This window comes from Ursus americanus, chromosome 25 (genome assembly GCF_024610735.1).
Source record: "Ursus americanus isolate L20-20 chromosome 25, mUrsAme1.1.p, whole genome shotgun sequence".
Taxonomy (NCBI): domain Eukaryota; kingdom Metazoa; phylum Chordata; class Mammalia; order Carnivora; family Ursidae; genus Ursus; species Ursus americanus.
This window is the reverse complement of record NC_142151.1, coordinates 42,801,312-42,823,726: the sequence shown is the minus strand read 5'-3', so window position 1 is coordinate 42,823,726 and position 22,415 is coordinate 42,801,312. Positions and strand designations below refer to the sequence as shown.

Genomic DNA, 22,415 nt, shown 5'->3' with positions numbered 1-22,415 from the left:
TAAAAATATGAGTTACTCATAAAGAGGTAATTCTTTTACTTAAAGAGACCTTATTTAACCCAAAAGAAATGGTTGGAATAATCAAGATATCATTAATTTCAATGCATCACTGACAGCGTTAATTTTTTCCAACATTAATTTTTTAATAAAATCATTTTATTTTATTACATGCTTTGAAGATATTTTCATCAAAACCTTAAAGCCATAGATTTAGCTCATTTAACTTACAAAAGTATCTACCATATGATATAGTTAGCAAAACCAGTCCTTATTGTCAAAGCAATTGGCCAAATCAGACTTACTTTTATTTGAAAAATTATGACCTTATTCTTCCTTTTTAATAAATATACTAATATGTATCCAAGTGACATCTATCCCACTCCTGAATATAAAACACCCTGGTTATAAGATAGGTACATTCAGAAAGCCTTACAATGGATTTAAATTTCCTGGGTTAAAGAAAACTTAGACACTAATATTTTTAATTGTCCCTTTGTTTGGCAACTCCTAAATTTTCATACCACAGCAATGTGCTATCCCGAAGGCAATGCCTTCCTATTGTGCCTATGATTTTGTTCTGATGAGAAATGGTAAGGTGACAGACACAGAGACAGCTACCTTAGAAAGAGTTTATTAATTGTAGCTCTCAAGAGAAGGGGGCAGGCATGCCACGCCATGCCGCAGGGCCTCATGGGGAGGTAGTAGGGTCAGTTAGGAGGCAAAAGGAGCAAGGGAAAAGCATGGTTCAGAGCCTGTATGGTGGTTTCCTCAGAAGGAACGGCTGAGACAGAGTAGGAACATCTGACAAGTTTTGGGATCGGGCGGTTTGAGTAATTTCAGCGGGCTCTGGGCTATAGGAGCGGTGCTGGCTGTCCAGCTCCGGGCTATAGGAGCGGTGCTGGCTGTCCAGTACCTGGCCCTCAGAGTGATTGAGGGCAGGGAAAACATTGGTTTGGTGTGTCTTGGTATGTGAGCGTTAGATAAAAAGTTGGGGCTGAAGGTTTGGATTGGTTGATTTGTATATGAAAGACACACTTCCAGACAAGTTGTTCACTGTCTAGGAATTAAGTTTGCACTGGGAGGGGCAGTCTCTCCCCAGCTAGCAAGACTCCTAAAATGTCAAAGCATCATAAAACACAGAAAATAAAAATGATGATTAATACAGTAAGATCCCTTGGGGCACCTGGGTGGCTCAGGTCATGATCTCCAGGTCCTGGGATCGAGCCCCATGTCGGGATCCCAGTTCTGCAGGGAGTCTGCTTCTCCCTCTCCCCCGTTTGTGCTCTCTCTCTCTCTCAAATGAATAAATAAAATCTTAAAAAAAAAATGCAGTAAGATCCCAAGGTGGATGGCAGGGGGAGGGGGACAGGAAATATCTTTGAGCTTCTACCCACATGTTTGGTTCAGTCTAACACAGAACACTGGAGTTAATAACAGTGCCTTGGGTATATGTATTTCCCTTGGAGGGCTCGCTAGAGAGAACTATGGCCAGGACAAGACAAGACTCAGGCACTCTTGGGCTCCTTTGCTAAATCCCATGATCACACTTAATATCATCAATCAATGTCCTAAAAATGTCCTTCGAGATCCCCCCAGCTTTGACTCTAATTCACTTTTTCCGTTTTATCTTTCACTCTTTCTCCTCACAGACCCAACGTGGAGCCACACTGCCTGCAGGTCTCTATGTTCTGCGCTTCCAGCCGTGCAAGTCCTCGCCACTGTCCACGGTCCAGCCCTTCAGCTTCTTCCTCTACAGACCTCCTCCCTTCCAGAGCCCCGAGCCTCTGTTTTAGAGTACGCGCGCTCTCCTTTTTAACCAGCTACAAGCTCTTTAGGGGCACACTGCCTGATTCATGTTGTATCTCCTGGAGTGCTCTGTGTATCGCAGGTACGGTGCTTAATTTAGTGAACATGCATTTAGATGATACTGCAAACTAGCCACCCACACCTGAACATTACGTCACACCTGCATTGGGTCACTGCCTCACTTCTCAAAGAAGTTCACTTCCCCGGACTAAGTCTGTGAGTTTGCATGAAGCCAATGCTGGCTGTTGACACTACACGGTACAATAGGTCTCCACGTTAGGAAAGAGGTTTCCTTTATTAGACAAATGATCATTAAATCCCTATGTGTACTAAGTGATGTAGATACAGTGGTAAAGAAGACCTACCACATGGTCCCTGCCCTCTTGCACCTTGCAGCCTAGTCAGAAATATATACTGTATGAGATCTATTCCTAACTGATAGGGAACTGGTAAGTAAGATAATGGTCAATTCAGTGACCTACAAACACATAGAAATCAGGATCCTGAGACAATACACACTAAAAGAAAACTATCTACCTATTATTCTTTAATTCTCTGTTCCATTCTTGGCAAAAGAGTTGCCTGTAATAAATGTGGAAGGGGAAAAGAGAATTTGCCCCATCTCTCCTTGGACCCAGCCTTCAATCCTGCTCTAGCCCATTCTCTAAGGAGATACATCCTGAGGTTAGATACCCCAGCCTCTCCCCAGTCTCAGCTTCCCTGGGCTGGAGGGTTTCAGTGATGACTCAGGACCCTTGGCTCTATTAACTCCTGGGATCCAGGCTGCTTTATAAAATGCGTGGGCCTTAGCTCCTGTTTTCAAAATCTTCCCTGTCCACCAATCAGGAGCTTCTGATCCTTTTCAGGCAGGCACATCACTGCCAACTAAATATACTACTTCAGGTCTAGATGCTTCCTTGGGAGAATGGCTCTGGGGTGTTCTTGATTTGAGGAGGTGGCCCTCACATTTTTCCACAGAAAAACTAATTGAGGATTTTAGGGTATCCATGTCAGCTGTCTGTTGGGACAAGGCTTCACAATGACCGGGATGCTTAGGATGTGACAAATTGGTGGTTTAAAGGTTCTATGTCCATGCCATATTTCACTTTTCCTTCCCAAAACAGCATTCATTCTCAAAGTGTGGTCTAGGGACTCCTGGGGGTTCTGTGATCCTTTTAAGGGGGCTCAAGAGGTCAAAACTATTTCATAGTAACAATAAGATGATATCGCCTTTATCACTTTCATTTTCTCACAAGTGTAGAGTGGCCTCTGCGAGCCTGACAGTTTCACAGTATTTAGACTTTTCTGATGCGCTGGTAGTGATTACAATGTATGTAATTAATACTGTGTGTCAGTACTTGGAAGATCTGTGAAACTCAGTGAACCAGTATTTCCCAAATGATCAGTGCATGATACTACAAATAATTCATGAGTTAAAGATCTATGGTGCGAATACAGCTAAGGGTATTTATTTATTTATTTTTAGATTTATTTATTTTAGAGAGAGAGGAAGCAAGCAAGAAAATGTGGGGGGGGGGCAAAGGGAGAGGAACAGAGAAAGTCTTAAGTAGACTCCGTGCTGAACCAGTTGCAGGGCTCGATCCCATGACCCTGAAATCACAACCTGAGCTGAAACCAAGACTTGGATGCTCAATTGACTGTGCCACCCAGGTGCCCTGAGGTCTTCAATTTTTAAGGATATCAGGGGGTCCTAAGCCTAAAAAGCTTGAGAAATGCTACAATGGAAAAATTAAAATACTATGAAAAACTGATAATACTTTATATTTATGAACTGTCCTAAGCCCTAAAATGGTAGTAGTAATTTTATAGAGCAATGAGTAGGAAATGGGGTGGGTAGATGTCTTAAGGCGCTCTCTGAAGATCTGGCAGTAAGGGAAATGGACATACACTTGAACTGGCCATGGGAAACAGAAGCCACCTTCACTGGTGAGCCAACAAGAGATGACCATGAACGTGTGGAGGTGGGTAGGGAGGGGTGGCTCTACACCGTAGCATTCAGGAGTACAAGCTCTGCGGTCTGAAGGACCTCGTTCAAATCCTGACTCTAACACCTACTAGCCATATGACGTTAGATGAGTTAGTGAATCTCTCTTGGCCTCAGTTTGCTCAGTCATTCTTCCAGATAAAATCAGAGAAACTGCAGAAGAGTCCTGGGACAAAGAATATGACTTCCACGTGGGGTTTCTCAGCAAGTCTTGGCAGACAGCCCTGGCCTCTAGGAATCTACAATTTTTTTCAGATGGAGAAATGAGAGGAAGTGAGTATTTTCATGCAAAGCAGGACATTTCAGAAGCCCAGTTTTATTTTTTGAGCTAGGGAGCAATCAGAGCAACTCTATGCTAAAGCCTATAGATTAATCAGAGACCATTCAATAACGGCACTAAGGTGTTCATTAACTAGCTCAGAGACGGCTCTCAAGACAAGGGTTGGGTGACAACAAAGCTGAATCACACTTTTCCCCAAAAGAGGCTGAACTAGGAGAAAGGTGAGGTGAAGGTGAGACAGAGAGATGGTTCCAGGCCACAGAGAAGTCCCAGAAGGGGTGAAATCAGATTTCTAAAAGTCCCCCATTCACTTGTCCAACAAGTGTCTGAATGCTAGCCATATGCAGGCCCTGCCTTTAGCACTTTATCTAAGAGAGGGAAGAACGTAAGTCCACGCAGAGTAAAAAGCAACACATAAAGAGGTACGTATAAAACATAACGGAAAGGTGAAATGGTCACGTCCAATGAAGTGTGGAACGGGGGAGGTCAGGGAAGGTTTTCCGAGAGAAGGTTGTGAAGAGGAAGTACGGTGTGGACATTGAGAGAGAGAAAAATAGGGCATCTCAGAAAGGGGGTTTCTGGAGCAAAACTGAGGGTAGAAAACAAACATCGCACATGAGAAGCATCTAGCAGCTCATTCTGGTGTAAGCGCAGGGTGCCCGACGGCACAGTGACCGGGGACTGGGAAGGCCAGGAGCAGGGGGTGCTAGGACTGCCAGCTACAGGGCTGGTGCTTCGTTAGTAAACAGAGTGCATATGATTAGGGTAACTTCCTCTCCCATCCTTTGTGATCACTGTTCTACGCTGTCAATATTTTCTTTAAACCCCCTACTCAATCTCTCGTTCCCTTCAGTCGGACTTGGAATTTCCTGTATTACTGCACACCAGACACTGTCCGGTGTCATCTTCCTCAATCTCCTACTTCCCACCTACAAACTTACCTACACCCACCCTCCCCTATTATCTTGACATGTGTAGAAGGAGTGGCCCTTTCCTGTTAAAGACTCCATCTATTTTCACGTCTTCCAAGCCTGTACTCCATTTTCTTTCTGTTCGACTCCATTTTCTACCTCTATTTCCCCTTAGTCTGGGCTCCCCAGCCCAGATTATAAAAATAATTTCACTCATATTGTTTAAAGAAGTCTGTATGAGAAGCCTACACTCACTGTCTTCACTTCCCATTCCACTTCCATATGGCTTCCATCCTTATCCTGGACTGAGATGTGTCTTTAAAGTTCTCGATGACTTATATTGCCAAATCCCCTACATATTTCCAATTCTGAGTTCATGAAGCATTTCTGTTAAATTTCAATCCATTGATCACTCCCTCCTTTCTCCAACCTTTGTGCTCCCTGGGCTTCACTGACCTGGTTTTCTTAGCACCTCTGATGACTATTCGTCTGTTTTCCTCATGAGCTCCATCTCCGATGCCCACGGACATCAGTGGTCGTGCCCCTAGGCCACCATTCCTTCCTTCACCTGACACAGCCTCTTGGAATACCTCATCAAGTCTCACGGCTCCGATCACTGTCTCTCACCTCAGCACCTCTTCCAGAAGCCATCGCTTGCCTATCTGTGTGCCTAAAAGACATCTCTACTTGTAATTCAAGCTGGGGGTGTCCACACCAGAAGTTACTTTTCTTCCAAATCTGGAGCGTCCTTTCTTCTGTCCTAGTGCTCCCTCACCAACACGCACATACGTTACTTGACTAATTCCCACTTACCAGTTGCTAAGCCTCCAGGTTGTGGTAGGTCTGTGCCCTCTAAAACACTGCGGCCTACTGCAGTCACGGAACAATATGGAACCATCAGTGCTATTACAGAAACAAGTTTTAGTGGCCGCTCCACTGCAGGGATGGTGTTTGAACCCCTGTGAATCTCTAGGACCCGTCATAATCCCTGATGCATGACAGGCACTCCATGACTGCTTGGGGGTGAATAAGGAGAGCTCTGTTTTACTAAGAAGCGCTCTGGCAATGGTATAGAAAACATGAAGGAGAGGGAGAAACATCAGAGGAAACGAACCTGCGGTGGCTAACTGCAGTAGAATGAAACAATACAAAGGTCTGAACAAAGACGGGATTAACAGGATAGAAAGAAGGGGATGACAGGAGAGATTCTGCTGTGATAAAACGAACAGTTCTAGCAGAGATGGAACTGGGAGGTGAGAGATACAAGGGAGAGACACAATGCAGCATCTCTGGGAGACGAGAAAACACTGGGTACACTCCATAAACCTGGTAACTGTAATCTGTTCTACACCTTACAAACTTTCCAGCATTTCCTTAAAATGGGGAATTAAATGGCCGGAGAATTGGATTTTGGTGGTGTTCTTTGAAATCCAAAAATAGGTGTTATGTGGTAATATTTATAGTAACAGAATGCTCAGTAATTATCCATAAGTCCTCCCCTCTCTCTTTCTCTTAGTTTCCCCATTTATCAAACTTGGCTACAACTGGAAGCTTTTAATCTACTGTAGGCTAATTTATCAGCATGACACTATATATCTAGAATAATTAATTACTAGAATTTGCCACATTCAAATAAGGTGACCTAAAGAGTTTCAGGACTTTTCTTCTAACCTAAAATTATATGCAGTTCTTAAACAGAAGATGTTTGAAAGCTAAATTCTGATGTTCTGAGGTTTAAGGAGAAAGGTGCTTCCCGAAGTTTTAGAATGGAAGGCCTACTGGTGTGACATGGACCTTCTGGCTGAAGTCAGTCTGCCAAAGGTGATCACTCAGTCCTAGGGCTGGCCTAGAGTGGGGGTGGGGTGGGGTGGGTTGGAGGTGTGGAGTGTGTGGAGGTGTGGGGGGTGGGCAGCCTTGGAGCAGAGGACCATCCTAACACGCCCACATCGCCTGCCTCTGGGAACAATATGGAGCGTGGAGAGGTAGGCCAGACGATGCAGGGAAAGGGCTGGAAAATGAAGAGCCAACGGTGAATATGAGAATCAAGTGAGATTAGAAAAAGCAGAATTTCTTAGGCTTATTTGACCCAGTGCAAAGAGTTTACCTGATTCATGATGGAAAATTTCCTCCCTATTCTGTTGTCTGGCAGCCGAAAGCCCTTCCTCCTCATACCATCTTCTGACTCTGACTTAAACACCTTCTCAGGATCCCCTTTTTCCTCTCCTTCAGAGAGTTCCTTCTGCTTCCTCTTCTTTCTCCTGTTACGTCTTTCTTTGGCACTCTTGGAACTGAGTTTAGATACTTCAGAGGAGCTGCGAGGAGAGCCTGCCCCTTCTTCGCCTTCTTCCTCGATGGCATCTTCTGAGACAGTGCCCGCGGAGGTGGCCATGGCAGCAGCCTAGGGAAGGAGCCACAGTGACGGGAAAGTCAGAAGCCATTAACCGGAGCTGCCCCAAAACAGGCAAGCAGTGCAGGTCACTTCCTTTCCCACAGATGGGGGAAGGTGGGGAAAGGAGGAAGGCGAACCAGCCCATAGAGGACACTGTGGCCAGGACCTGACTGTCTCCATTTTCTGGCTGATCTGTGTTGTGGCACGTGGCCCTACGGTAATCAGAGCAGAACCCAGTGGCGAGAACTCTAGGATTTATTCTCTTGAGTTTCTCAGACAAGAACTTAGCTGCTTTCTTGGTACCAAAAGATTTCTTCTGGGCAACTCTGAAAATGAATGCTAAGAAACTATATTATATATTATGGGCCCAACAGTATAAAAACACTTGTCTATTTGGATAAGGATCAGAAAGCAAAGTGTTAGGGTGGTGGGATCACTAGTCTGTTTTTCGCATCTTACTTTACTATTTTACACGCGTCTTCTTTTCAGTTACGACCAATATTTTCATGACCCCAGAGACTCTCCGAAGGAGATCCTAACGATTTACTCAACGAAAAGACTGTGCTTACATGAGACATTATATACCCTGTTCCGGCCACTTGTCTTCCTCCCAGCCGCCGGAGCAGCTGAGCACTACCCAGTTGAGAAATTCAACTAGCGATCATATTAACGAACGACTGGGCCATAAAGACAAATGGAATGACTGGACCAACCATCTGCATTTGTTACTTGGGTTATTTTCATCAGATTAACGACTTCTGTTTGACAACGTGCCTACAGAAGATCAACGGGAATGACAATCGGACGGAGCCTTAGTCATGGTGATCTGGCAGGAAGTTACCGTAGCAAAGCACTGATCACCAACCTGTGCCTCTTCCTGTTGCTTCTTAAGTTGCTCCAACATTGCTTTGAATTCAGCCTCTTTTTGCTCTGCCTCCTCCAGGGTTGCCTGATTCTGCTCTTCATAAGCCATGGCCACCACGGCCAAGATCAAGTTCACGAGATAGAAAGAACCCACAAAGATGACCAAGACGAAGAAGATCATGTACGTTTTCCCAGCTGCTCGTAAGGTCTGTAAAGACAGGAACCATTTTCTGAGTCACGTGCATCAAATGTACCAGGCTGAAAATAACTTGTGGGGTAATGCTCCCCTGCAGGGGCACCACTGCATTTCGAGAACAGTCCTTTATTGCACGGTGTGCCTTCATCCTGCAGAGCACTTAGCATCCCAACGGCCAAATGGCTTCCTCTCTCCTCAACTCAGAGTAAATGTCACTAGTACCTCCCATTCATTGTGACAGAAAAAATCCTCTTGCATTTCTAAATACTCCCGGTATACTCCTTTCATGGAAAAACACTTGATTCTTTTTTTTTTTTTAAAGGAAAAAATGCTCTGAGCTAAGAATTATATTGGACTTTGTTAGTTGGTTGTAAAACAAGTATAAAGAAAAGAATATAAGACTTCAGCTCATTTATCTATGGGTCCTCAAAGAGCATTAACAGACAAATTCCATCTTAGGGACCAAGTCATAGAAAGTCCCCATCTTGAGTGACATCCTCCCTTATCCTTCTGTAGTAGGGTGGGTTTTTAAAGAGGGATATGGCATAAAGAACAGTAGAAAAAAAAGAAGAAGCAGATCCTAGGACTATTCCCTTCACTAGTAGTGAGCAAACAGACATCAAAGAGCACTTGGGTTTTAGGTTATGTATATGTGACCCGCTATTATTTAGTTTTCATTGTTATTCTTTTCAACCACAAATATTTAATGGAATTTAGCATCAACCACAAATATTTCATGAGAAAGATTTGAACCTAGGAGAACTCTAGGCTGTCCGACGGAAAGTAAGAATTCCTTACGGGATCTGAAAATTAGAAGCTTCTCTTCAAGAGGGCCTGCATGCCTGAGGGAGACATGTTTCTCATTCTCAAATTGGCATCACCAAATGACAGAGTCAAATAGAAAACAGTGAATTATCATGGAATTTCTAAGCTGGAAGACCCTTAGCAATCACCTACACTTACTTCTCCATCACCACCAGTCAAGACTTGTCTCCAATTACCAAGATAGCCCAACAGAACGGCAGACCTTTTTCTTTTTTTTAAATCTGTCACAACCTGCCTGAACAAGTTCAGATGTGTTACAAATCTCACAAATGTTGATATGTTTAGAATCCAAGATCCTTGTGGCTAGAAGGCTCATCTTTATAATGTCTAGCACGGTGCCTTGTACAGGATGTTTAATTGATAGTCCCTAAAAAGATGCCCTATGCCAAAAATCCAAGAAGAGAAATACTGCAGATGGTCTGGTGGACCAACAGGAAGTAAGCAGAGATAGCAGATTCCCAGGCCAGGCAAAAGGCTGTCAACCCTTTGAGCCTCTACCGCACATGTGACTGGCTACTAAAAAAACAGGGACAAGAGCTGGGAGAATTCCCTTCATTTTGTAAACCAGCTGACTCTGAGAAATAACATCCTAAGATCCCATATAATATCTTCACTGAAGGTCTTTTACACAGAGTGTCTCCAAACCCACAAACCCTCACGCAAATTCTGTCCCCAAAGAGAAAAAAGGCAATACTCAAAAAAAGAGGTGTTACTACTTACCAACTGATACAAGTTTTCCCAGTAGTCCTGGGTCATAAGGCGAAATAATGCCAAGAAGGCCCAGCTGAAAGTGTCAAAGCTTGTGTAACCATAGTTGGGGTTCCTTCCTGCTTTCATACACTGGTATCCCTCTGGGCATTGCCTGAGAAAAGAAAGGGAAGTTCAGCACTTTTCAACATAATTCTACCCAATCATTAACTCTAGGTCATTTCCAGGACTATGGAGATAATAAGTAACCGTCTAGAAAGTCAGGCCAACACACAGGTATTTAAAAAAAGAGAGAGAAGAAGAAGGAGAAAGAACAAAGAAGTCAGGTCAACTTTTTTTTTTTTTTTTGAAGATTTTATTTATTTATCAGACAGAGAGAGAGAGCATAAGGGGAGTGGCAGACAAAGTGAGAAGCAGGCTCCCCGCCGAGCAAGGAGCCCAATGAGGGACTCAGTCCTATGACCCTGGGGTCATGATCTAAGCCAAATGCAGACATTCAACTGGCTGAGCTATCCAGGCCTCCCTGGTCAGGTCAACTTAAAAAAAAAAAAACAACAACGATGTTCTGGGAACAGCCCAGGATCAGAATCACCAGGCATGCCTCTTAAAATGCCTCTTAAAAACGCTGATTCCTATATCCTACCCAGACCTGGGAATAAAAGCTCTGGACACGGGAGCCACGAATCTGCATTTTAAAGAGGCATGCCAGGTGATTCTTGTGCATGCCAGAATTTGAGAATCATTGTCCTAGATACACATCAATGTGCAATTCAACCAAATTCATCTTAGCTACCAGCCCAAATGACAAATGGCCTGCTATAAGTTCCTCTTAATCATCTCTGTTCTCTTAATACTCAACCTTCATGACAACCTAAGTCATACTGGGGATTTCAGTGACCTTGGTTTTACCAGTTCTGCTTTTAGACTCACCTGATATTTATTTCAATGTAATTTCTAGTATCTACTTCAATACAGAAATTAAACGGACTTCTAGTTGTCATGGTCATCTTAAAACACTAATTCCTAGAGGACCAAGTATACTCTGCATAATGATTTGACACCCTCACATATATATAATTTTCTGTTTACAAAGCACTTTCACGTATGTTACGTAATTGGATCATTACAATAACCCTTTGAGGAAGTGAGAACTTGACTTATTAAATCCATTTTATAGATGACGAAATTGAGGCTCACCTAAGTTGAAAGGCTTGCCAAAAGTCTCAGAGCTAAAAGTAGCAGAATCAAGATTCACATTATGTTGCTATACACTTGTGCTCATAGCAGCATTATTGATGATAACTAAAGTATGGAAGCCACTCGAGCGTTTGTTGACAGATGAATGGATGAACAAAATGTGGTATATACCGACAATGGAGCATCACTCAGCCTTACAAAAGAAGGAAATTCTGACGTATGCTATCACGTGGGTAAACCTTGAGGACATGGTGCTAAGTGAAAGAAGCCGGTCACAAAAAGACAATCACCGTGTGACCTCACGTACATGGCGTGCTCGGAGTCGTCAAAATCACAGAGACAGAAAGTGCAGGGTGGTCGACTGGGGCCTGGGAGCGGGAGGGGAAATGGGGAGTTAGTGTTTAATGGGTACGGTCTCAGTTTGGGAAGATGGAAAGTACTGGGGACAGATGGTGGTGACGGTTGTACAACCCTGTGAATGTACTTGATGCCACTGAACTAGACACTTAAAAATGGTTACAAGAGTAAATCTTATGTTCTATGTATTTTCTCACGATTTTTTAAAAATGGGGAAAAAAAGGGGACACCTGGGCTCCTCAGTTGGTTAAAAGGCTGCCTTCAGCTCAGGTCATAACCCCCAAGTCCAGGGATCCAGCCCCACTTCAGGTCCGTGCTCAGCGGGGAGTCTGCTTCTCCCCCCCCTCCTTACCCTCCCCGAACCCCCCCACTTGTGGGTGCACTTGCTCTCTCAAATAAATAAATAAATAAATAAATAAATAAATAAAATCTTCTTAAGAAACGGAAAGAATACTATGCTGCTATTCTGTTCCCTCCCCATGCTGTCAGGCCTGGTATGTTTTGGGTCGTCCTTGGTACTAATCTATCTTTAAGACAGTGTCCCTACTCTGTATTTTATTCGTCATGTTATAATAGAATGAGGGGAGTCTACAAGAGATAGGCAAGGTACCTGGTGTTATAGATTCTATCCTTAGCCTTTTACATTTTTAATTTTGCCCCGAGACTATAGGCACGTTCACCTATGAACGTGAAATGCCAATGTTGGATGGACAAATATGAAACCGGAAGAAAATTTGAGTCAACCAATATGTCAGACCCAGTTACTACATGAGCACAGAGAAAAGTGAAAATATTGTCCATTTTCATCTGACACATTATTTTAAGGGAGAAGAATAAAATTAGGTGAGCTACTTACCCAGCATCAGAACTGTTCCCACAGAGTAAAGGTTCCAGCATGCCAGGAACTATGTAAAAATTTGCTAGAAAAGTTTGAAGAGCAGGAAATGAATAAGGCAGATTTAAGTGAATGAGAGAATAAGGTTACACTGTTCCTAACTAGCCTGGCAGGAACAGTCATTGATTTTAGCTCATATAAATCTTTTCTGACAGAGTAAAACCTGATAAGAATTCTTTCCCATTAATTATTTTCTTATATATACTTAAAAATGAAAAGTGCTACCATATAGTCCTAATCCAATGTCCTTTTCACAGACACTTGACCTCCACTCGTATTTCAAATCTATACGCCAGTTTCTGGTACTCGAGTCTAAGGGGTCTGAAAGTGAGTTTTCTGACCTTTTTACTCCTCTTCTATACAACTTTAGCCTCTGTCCTTAAAAGCTCTCTTAACCAAAGATAAGCTGAACCCTCACTGATCACATTACACTGTCCTGTATTCACTGGAGGCACGTTCCCCTTTCCTGTATGTGTCCCCGAAATGGCCTTTGCAACATTTTCTTACGGCTACGTAACTGCCTTTAGTTCCTCAGGGGTGATGAACAGTGAGACTGCTAACTTTTCCCCATTATTCTATGGAAGTACCAGCACACTTAGTGCAGACCCAAGTGCTGTGGTTCCTGAAATGAAATTATTAAAACTCCTTCAGTGTGAGGGGCTCAAATGGCTACTAGGAGATCACCGGACTCCCCACACCAGAGACAAGAGAGCCTACGAGGCATATTCTGAACCATCTGAGGTAACCCAACCAAGGCAAAAGGTATTTTTATCGAACTCCTAAGCCTGATTTTCAAAGCAAAAGTTTAGGGGTGCCTGTGAAAAGGCTGTAAAGTTTCATTTTGGGTTTTAAAGGGGAGAGAAAACCCAGAGAGCGCTTCTGAATACAACCCTACCCCGAGGACAGGGAGTAACTTCCTCAGGCCACTGCGGGAGCACTGGCTTCCTTTCTCACCCCAACTACTTTTTATAGCCCAGTGATGGCTTCAGACCATGTAAATTGGAGACAGACTTGTCTTTGCCCCTTGCAGAGAAGGGGCCACCTACTTTTATTGTTGATATATTCTTCCCAATCAAAGCCTTTGGTGCCATTTTCCAGATAGCTCTCGTTGAAGTTTATGGGCCACACGACGCACTTGTTTCGCAGGTTGCCCATGAACAGCTGCAGTCCAATCAAGGCAAACACACTCAGGCAGAACACTGTCAGAATCATCACATCTGACAGCTTCTTCACGGACTGGATTAGGGCACCCACAATGGTCTTCAGGCCTGAGGAGATAGAAGCCTCGGAATCAGAGTCGCGTCAGAACCCTCCCCACCTCCCCCAGCCTCCCTCTTAGCTACTGGCTTCTACTCCTCCCCACAGCACCACCCTTGAACCATGGCCACTTTCTCTCTTATGCCATGGGAATAACTACAGGCCAGCAATATTATCCATTTTTCCAGAAGTATCAATTCTTAAGTCAACACTTTTTAAGAAGAAAAAGAAAGTTCCTTCTCCAACATGCGGCTCTTTTCCTCCGGGAAGTACTCTCCTGAGTCTGACTGCTGCTTAGCTCCTCATATGCGCCAGGCTCTTACTTGCCTCAGAGCGATCATACACGCTCTTCCCTCTGCCTGGAATGCTTCCTTCCATTCCCCTGTCCTACCCGCCTAACTCCTCTTCATTCTTCAGGCTCAGCTTAAATAGGAATTCCCTCAGAAAGCCTTCCCTGACTTCCAATTCGTCTCCCTCCCCCATTATTTTTAATAATTTAATAGCACCTTATACTTTCCTCTATAGCATTTATCATGCTTATAATTAATTATTTACGTCTGTCTCATTCACAACTGTCCTAGACTGCCTAGCCCATGGCAGGTACTCAGTAAATATTCACTGAATAAACAAACGGGAAGATCAGGAATTGAGGAGGTTTCCTGGTTGGACAGAGAACTACTGCAAAGTTTAAAAAAGCCAAGTTGTGGGAAAGTACGATAAATATTTTCCCAAGAGTTCTGGATATACCAATGTATTGAAAAGGTTAATTATTATCAACCCAGTATTTCCAGTTTGTCTTTCCATTTACAAATACACCTCCGGACCATATACATGCCCTATTCTCTATAACTGACCTTTTTTTCTGTCCTAGATTGAAAACAAAATAAAAAAAACAACTAGCCCACTTGAATTTGAGGTTTAAATAGAAGCCGCTGGTTCACATTTGAACCTGCGGGTAGCTTTCTTAACTGCGATGGAGGTATCAGTGATAGGAGACACAGGAAAACATGGCGGTGGGTTCACGATGTTTGGGTCAAAACAAATGCTGTGTGAGGCTCTCCTGGGCCTGCCCAGACGTCAAGCCATCTGTAGGAAGTGGCCAACACAGTACTGAGCACTCACTCCAGGGAGGCCAGTGTGCCAGGATAGATGCGAGGCAGACAGGACGCAGACACACAGGCCTCAAGAGTGAGCTCACCCCTGATCCACTGCCGAAGGAAGGGATATTAGACTAAAATTCAAGAGAAATCCTAATCTTGGCTTTGAAGTGTGAAGCTAGGTGCATAATTACTACTCTTAACTAAGACCAGTTACTAATATGACCTGAATCTTAGTTTTTTTCATCTTTAAAATGGGAATAAAGATAGTTGAGTATCATGGGGCTCTTGTGAGGATTAAGCATAATTCATACAGGCACTTAACACAGTACCTGGAACACAGTAAATGGCTCAAATGTTAACCATTTTTGCCAGAACCTCAGTTTATTCATCTATAAGAAGGTACTTACAATACCCCTCACCAGGTTGTTGTGAGGCTTAAATAAGATAATGAACATAAAACACCAAGTATAGTACCTGACACTTAATGCTTGCAAGCTATCACCGTTCCAGACGTTGCCCTCCTCAAAGAGATGTGACTGGGATAGCAACGCGGCATGGCTAACCTCGTATCATGGTGATCTAATGGGGAGTATGGACATGACTGGTTCTTTGCTGTATTTTGCAAGTAACCACCTGGAATTTTCAAAGTTGAATTCAATAGAATTTTCTATCTGAGTCCAATAATAGTAATGCATGCTGTGCACAGGACCTAGCACAAAGCATGCACTTAACATATTTTTATTGAAAGAGCAAACGAATGAGACATTTTCTTTCCTCTCACACAGATACTCTGAAAGGGATCTGAGAGGAATTAAAGAAAAAAGAGCTATGAATTAAGACTATAGAGATACAAAAGTATGCAAAGGCTTGTGTTTTCTTATAGAATGGACCTTCCATAGAGACTGTGGCCACCAAAGGCATTAAGAGCTTGTCTACATTCAAGGCATAGGACTCAAGACATTTCTAACCGGATTCTTTTCTCCTCATAAGACTGTGCAGGGGCACCTGGGTGGCTCAGTTGGCTAAGTGTCTGCCTTTGGCTGAGGTCATAATCTCAGGGTCCTGGGATTGAGCCCTGCGGCAGGCTCTCCTGCTCAGCAGGGGGTCTGCTTCTCCCTTTCCCTGTGTCCCTCCCCCCAATAGTGCTCTCTCTCTCTCAAAATAAAATCTTAAAAAAAAAAAAAAAAAAAGACTGTTCAAAAAGAGCACCAGGGGCGCCTGGGTGGCACAGCGGTTAAGCGTCTGCCTTTGGCTCAGGGCGTGATCCCGGCGTTACGGGATCGAGCCCCACGTCAGGCTCCTCCACTATGAGCCTGCTTCTTCCTCTCCCACTCCCCCTGCTTGTGTTCCCTCTCTCGCTGGCTGTCTCTATCTCTGTCAAATAAATAAATAAAATCTTAAAAAAAAACAAAAAACAAAAACAAAAACAAAAAACAAAAAGAGCACCAGACAGGAAATCAGAAAGCAGAAATTCTGGTCCTGGCTCAGTCACTAGCTATGATCCACGTATATCAGAATGAATTCAAGGTCCCACCTCATTTTCTTATACACAGAATGTGGATAAACACAGGAGTATGTGGCAGTGGGCAGTATAGGAAAAGCTGAAGAATCTTCTTTAGAAGTCTTTCAAAATAGGGCAGAGATATTTATTTCTTCGAGATTAAGTAGCTGCAATATCAATCTTATTCGGAAGGCCCTGAAAACTGTATCATAGTCACACAGATAAGAAGATACTGGTGGTATAAAATAGAAAGCAACCATCAAGAAGTAAATGTTGTTCCAGTATTATGGGCCTTATTTGCATAAGTTGCTGAGTAACAGGAAAGTCCTTTCATAGGAAAGTATTTGGCTTGGTCGAGGTGGGTCTATACTAGGTCAATAATTCAATTCTAGGTTCCTAAGTTCTGTTTTCAAAGTCAAAGCATGATTTTAAAAAATAGGTGAATAGGTCACTGAAGAATGGTTGTAGTTTCTTTTCCTGGATTTCTTTAAGAAGAGCTTATATTTCCCCTGAATGGTTCAGACAATCACTGATCTGAACACTGGATGATTGTTCAAGGCCATTTCTATTTCCATTTTAAATGAATTGAGAAAGGAGCTGTAAACTGTCATTTGTATTACTAACAAGAGTATAATACTACAAAATAGTCAAACCGAAGCATCTGTGATATCAACCAATCAATCAAATAAAAAAAAACCCATACAATTTTAGCATAGTTTAATCTGATTTTCCTGGGCTGGGAACTCTCTGGACAGTTCCAAGCCCATATAATGGAAATTCCAGGCCATGAGGCTCAAATTATCCCCTGTTTTATAAAGCTGGCCCCCCAGCAGCCTTATTTGTAGGAAGTGACTATCTGTGAGTAGGTTATAGGTGTCAGGGTGGACATCTGACCTAAATCCTGATCCTTTCCTCTGGGGACTTAGAATGGGACTAAAGACAGTCCAGTAGTCTTTTCAAGTGGAAGGAATGATGACGTGGAAATTTGGGAACTAAGTGGTAGCCATATTCTGTCATTATATTAGGATGTCTGAGAAGTAAAGGCAGTTAGCAAGCTAAGAGATTGAAAAAGGAAATAGACACGTGGAGAGAAAGAACATGAAAAAAAAAATACTTCCTGGTATCTGGAGCTTTCTGGCTCTGCATTCTGGTTTCGCTGGCTTCCAGAAGCCCAAAAGCATTCCAGCCCTTCATGTATTCCTCCACTTGCAACCAAAGATTTCGACTAACACACCAACCATACATGGAACTCATCATTTTCCTGGGGATAGACCTAAACGCTCTCAGTCAGCTGGTTTAAAATCTTTTCTCCATAAACCAGAAATCATTGCTGAAGAAATCTGTAAATATGAGTCAAGAAGACTTAAAAAAAAAAAAATCTTCAAGTGTTTTCTTCTGAAGTCTGAGGTTTAGAGCAACTCCTTGGTGAGCGTTCTTCCAGCTTTCATGAAGTTTGAAGTAAAAACTTAAGTTGGAAATGGTATTCAGCTGCTTTTTACTTCACAGGGGCTCAGAGAAACAAATCTTAATTACGCAAGAATAACTGCTAAATAACACTAACTATGGCTATCTAAAAAGTTCACTCTCCAAGATTTTCATCCAGGTTCCACAGGAAGAAAGGTGGCGTGGCGTAATGTTAGCGTGCCGAGGGAGACACCCAATTACATGGCAGTGTTAAATGTAAATGGTCACCGGGTCACCTGGCCTCCGCTAAGACTCTTCTTCCTTCCGTTAGGGTTGATGATTGGGAATGACCATACTCGCAGACATCAACGGCAAGTTATGGAGATGAGGCTCTCAATGCATTTCTTTCTTTCTCTTTTCCCCCAGTTTTATTGAGAAATAATTGTCATATATCACTGGAGACGTTTCATATCATAATGGTTCGATTTACATATATCGTGAAATGATTACCACCAGCGTTTTAGCTAAAATCCACCTTTTCATATAGATACAGTAAAAAGAAAAGGGGGGAAAAAAAGAAAAAAAGGAAAAAATTTTTGCTTGTGATGAGAACTCTGTGGAGTTACTCTGTTAACAACTTTCCTATGTGTCATACAGCGATGTCAGCTACAGGTACGATGTTGTCCATTACATCCCTAGCACTTTCTTTCTTAGACCTGGAAGTCTGTACCTTTTGACCACCTTCCTCCAATTCCTCCTCCCCCCACACTCTGCCTTGGGTATCCACAAGTCCGATCTCTTTTTCTATGAGTTTGTTTGTTTTTGATTCCACACATCAGTGAGATTATACAGGATTTATTTGTCTTTCTCTGTCCAACTTATTTTACTGAGCATAATGCCTTCAAGGTCCAACCGTGTTGTCAAAAATGGTAGGATTTCCTCGTTTTTTTATACCCGAATAATATTCCATTGTGTATATATCTCACAACTTTATCTCTTCAACCATAAATGGACACTTAGATTGTTTCCATGTCTTGGCTACTGTAAATAATGCTGCTATGATCATGGGGTGCAGATATCTTTTTTGAGTTAGTGTTTTCGTTTCCTTTGGATATGTTCCCAGAAGTGGAATTGCTGGATCATATGGTAGTTCTATTTTTAATTTTTGAGGATCCTTCACACTGTTTCCCATAGTGGCTGCACCAATTTACTAATCCCAACAGTGTGCAAGGGTTCCCCTTTCTCCACGTCCATGCCAGCGTTTGCTGTCTCGTCTCTTCGATGATGGCCGTTCTAACTGGTGTGAGGTGCTATCTCATTATGGTTTTAATCTGCATTTCCCTGATCACTAGTGATATTGAGCATCTTTTCATGTACCTGATGGTCTTTCATACAACGCCTTTCTTGAGTTCAAGCTCTATAGTCTTGCCAGCAGCGACCGACGCTCACTAGAAAACGCAGCCAGGCAAAAGTGCTTCCTGCTATCGCCAACAGAGGTCAATAAAGTAAGAAGCTGCTGGTAGAATTCCTGACCTGATGCGTGCGAGAACGGAAAATGCCACTGTTTTGGCTCTGAGGAGAAGTTGCCTCACTTCTTCTACTGGCTCACAACACCACAGCCCAGAACAAGCAAGATACTGACTGAAAACTGATTATCCCAAACACAGCAGAATGCTCCTTCAAACAACTCCTACACAACAGAGGGTGCAGCAGAAGCCACGTGGGGGCAGATTGGACAGCGAGAACTCTTGGAAAAGGCGAACATTAACTAGCGTTGGGATGAGCCTGAGCAGAAGCGGTTAATACATTTACTACGTATCAAGAAAGACAGGCAGACCCAACGTACAGAAATGGCAGCTACCAGTGCAGAATTCTGAGAAGCAGGTGAAGCCTCTACATCCAAAGGCACCTCTGAACCTCCCGTCACCTTTCACGACGTCCAGCAAGCCGTCGGACAGATGAACAAAGCCTGCGGACGTGCCAGGTCCAGAGGAATCAGCCATGTACACTGGGGTCAAAATCTTCCACAGCGGTGATGCCGGATTATAAAGTAAATTTATATTTTCTAGCTTGTGGCTCAGGTTGAGAAACTTGTCTGGTTTGAAGCAACATGAGCTAATTCTACAAAAGTAACATTGGAATGGGGCTCAGGAGCGGTACCAAGCAGTTCTCAGCCCGGGGGAGAAAAGTTCCCCAATTCCCAAAGTCTGGCTTGGTCCAGACAAGCTCTAGATTTAGGTTGTGCCACGTCAATTATCCTGCAGCAGGTTCAAGCCTCATGATGACGTCCGTGAGGGTTCTTTGGATCAAGAATAATTGGGGAGAGATCTGGAGATAGATTTATTTACTCAAGACCAGATTTGTATCACAAAGTCTGAGCAAAATTTTAACTAGCTCCCAAAGGTGGGTCAGTGGGATCCTGTGAGACTCCAGGGTTTTCCCACATACGACCACTGTGTTCAACTTGTTACCTTTCCTGAGAAGCAATGGGAAAAGGAGAAATACAAAAGCAATTGGATTAATAACTAGAATATTATAAAGGAAACAAGGAGTCTAAATATAGCCTGAAAACACTTTCTATCCCCGTTCACTGGGCAGCAGAAATTGCCATATTCATAATGTATACGTCTAAAGAAAACGCTTTCTTTGTGAATACCGGGGTGGGAAGGAGAAGGGCCCACCATTTTTCTTGCTTCTTATCTGATACCACAGGTACGGAGAGAAAGTAATAGAAATGAAAGCACAGAAATAAAAAATCAAAGAGAAAAATAATAAAAAAATTATAACTCTAAAGAAAGCAAAATGATATTAAACTAGTGCTGGCAAATACAGAAGCAGTGCTTTTTGGGAGTCACTGAAATGATGATAGAAATGAGTAGAACTGGCCAGTAAGGCTGTCCCAACTGGATTTATTTACACCACTAAATGCTACTCAATAGGAAAAGCCTCAGATTCCTGCTTTGAGATTTCCACCCTATCTTTGGGCATGTCGGTCCTGTGGCACATGGTTAAAACACGTAGAAGATGAAACTTCTGGCAAAGTCACTCAGAAGCTCATTTTTATGCCCAGGCCCCAAATGAATATAAAGCCAAAACAAAGTTTCTGTTTGTTGGCTTGCTTAAAGATTTTATTTATTTATTTGAGAGAGAGAGAGAGATGAGGGGAGGGAGCAAAGGGAGAGGGACAAGCAGCCTCTGTGCTGAGCGCAGAGCCTGATGCGGGGCTCAACTCCCACCACCCAGAGACCATGACCTGAGCTGAAGCCAAGAGTCGGACGATCAACCGACTGAGCCACCCAAGCACCCTGAAAACAAAGGTTTTTTTTGTTTTTTTTTTTTAAAGATTTTATTTATTTATTTGAGAGAGAGAGAGAGCATGAGCAGGGGAGGGTCAGAGGGAGAGTGAGAAGCAGGCTCCCCGCTGCACAGGGAGCCTGATGTGGGGCTTGATCCCAGGACCCCGGGATCATGACCTGAGCCGAAGGCAGACGCTTAACCAACTGAGCCACCCAGGCGCCCCCTGAAAACAAAGTTTTAAGACATGAATTTCTACACAGAATACTTCCATGTCAAGTCGAATCCAGCAAATTCTGGACCAAAGAAATGTAGGAAAGGTCTTTTCCTGTAACTGCCGTTTGCATACACTGTTCTTCAAGCCAAGGTCTCTGAAGCAAAAGGGAAACCATGTGTGATACATATCTAGGTCTTCAGTCAGCAAATAAAAAGGGTCAGAATGTGGGTTTGGTCTTTTCTAAGTCACCAGAAGGCTCTAAATCAAAGCACCCCTTATCCAAAAGGCTGCAGTTAACCGACACACTGCGTTATCCCATCTTCTGGGAGTCCTGACCTCGCTGACACATTCGGACTATCTACCAAAGTGCTAAGAGGGATGGCAGCGTCAGCCCGGGTGAGTGGGTGAGTTCTCCAGGAACGGAACACTCTCATGAAGGGAGCTGAAGCCTTCGTGGGATCTTGCAGACCCCACGTCAGTTCTGTAGTTGCTCTTGCTTCTGCTTCCGGCAGCTTCAGCAAAAGCCTACAATCAAACTGGGAACAGGAAAAGGCAAAGAGAGCACCAGTCCCGCTGAACTGATCCATGAGAAAGCCTGGTATGCACAACAATGGCTTTCACTAAGAGGGCAGTAAGGCCTGGCTCGACGACAGAGTCAGAATGACTGAGATTTCCAATCGAGATGGCACCAGGTCTAGTGACTCATACGATGGTGCTCCCATCTTGAAAGGAGAGCTGGTTAACAGGCAGGTAGGAACAGGGCAATAGTTCTCTATAAATAGTACGGGGAGTGAAAGGACTTGGCATAAAAAGTCGCATTTTAATTCAAGTATCAATCGTACCACTCACTGATAGAGATCTATTACTGGCTTTATTATCCCTTCAAGTTATTTTGCATCCCAGTTAACTTTGCAAAGCCAGCTCGAGGGGGGGTGCTTCTAGAAACAGGAATCAGGAATCTATTTCAAATTGTGAAGTTGAGGTCTAAGCCTTGATACAAACCCTTTCTTTGGGTTTAGGTTTCTTCTTTATAATAATAATTGCTACACTAAAATCATTTATGGAGCACTACCATGTGTTTATAAATATATTTTATAGACAGATAGATAGATAGATCAATGGGTTAATAGTAAGGATAAGTAATATGACGCCAGTCAAGAGTTACCTTGCAGAAATGCTGTGGTCAGAAGCTATCCATACAGCAAACAG

The 22,415-nt window shown here is 43.2% G+C and overlaps 1 protein-coding gene across 12 annotated transcripts in view; it reads right to left on the bottom strand.

Annotated features, from left to right (window-relative positions):
- Positions 1-22,415, bottom strand: part of SCN8A (sodium voltage-gated channel alpha subunit 8) — a 176,529-nt gene that overhangs the window by 67,349 nt on the left and 86,765 nt on the right. For all 12 annotated transcript variants that reach the window (XM_087855848.1, XM_087855856.1, XM_087855849.1 and 9 more), the window contains 5 exons: positions 13,480-13,701; positions 12,395-12,458; positions 9,997-10,138; positions 8,257-8,463; positions 7,107-7,400 (listed from right to left, as the gene is read on the bottom strand). In XM_087855848.1, the coding sequence (XP_087711974.1) occupies positions 7,107-7,400; positions 8,257-8,463; positions 9,997-10,138; positions 12,395-12,458; positions 13,480-13,701 (929 nt within the window). The remainder of the gene's footprint in view (positions 1-7,106; positions 7,401-8,256; positions 8,464-9,996; positions 10,139-12,394; positions 12,459-13,479; positions 13,702-22,415) is intronic.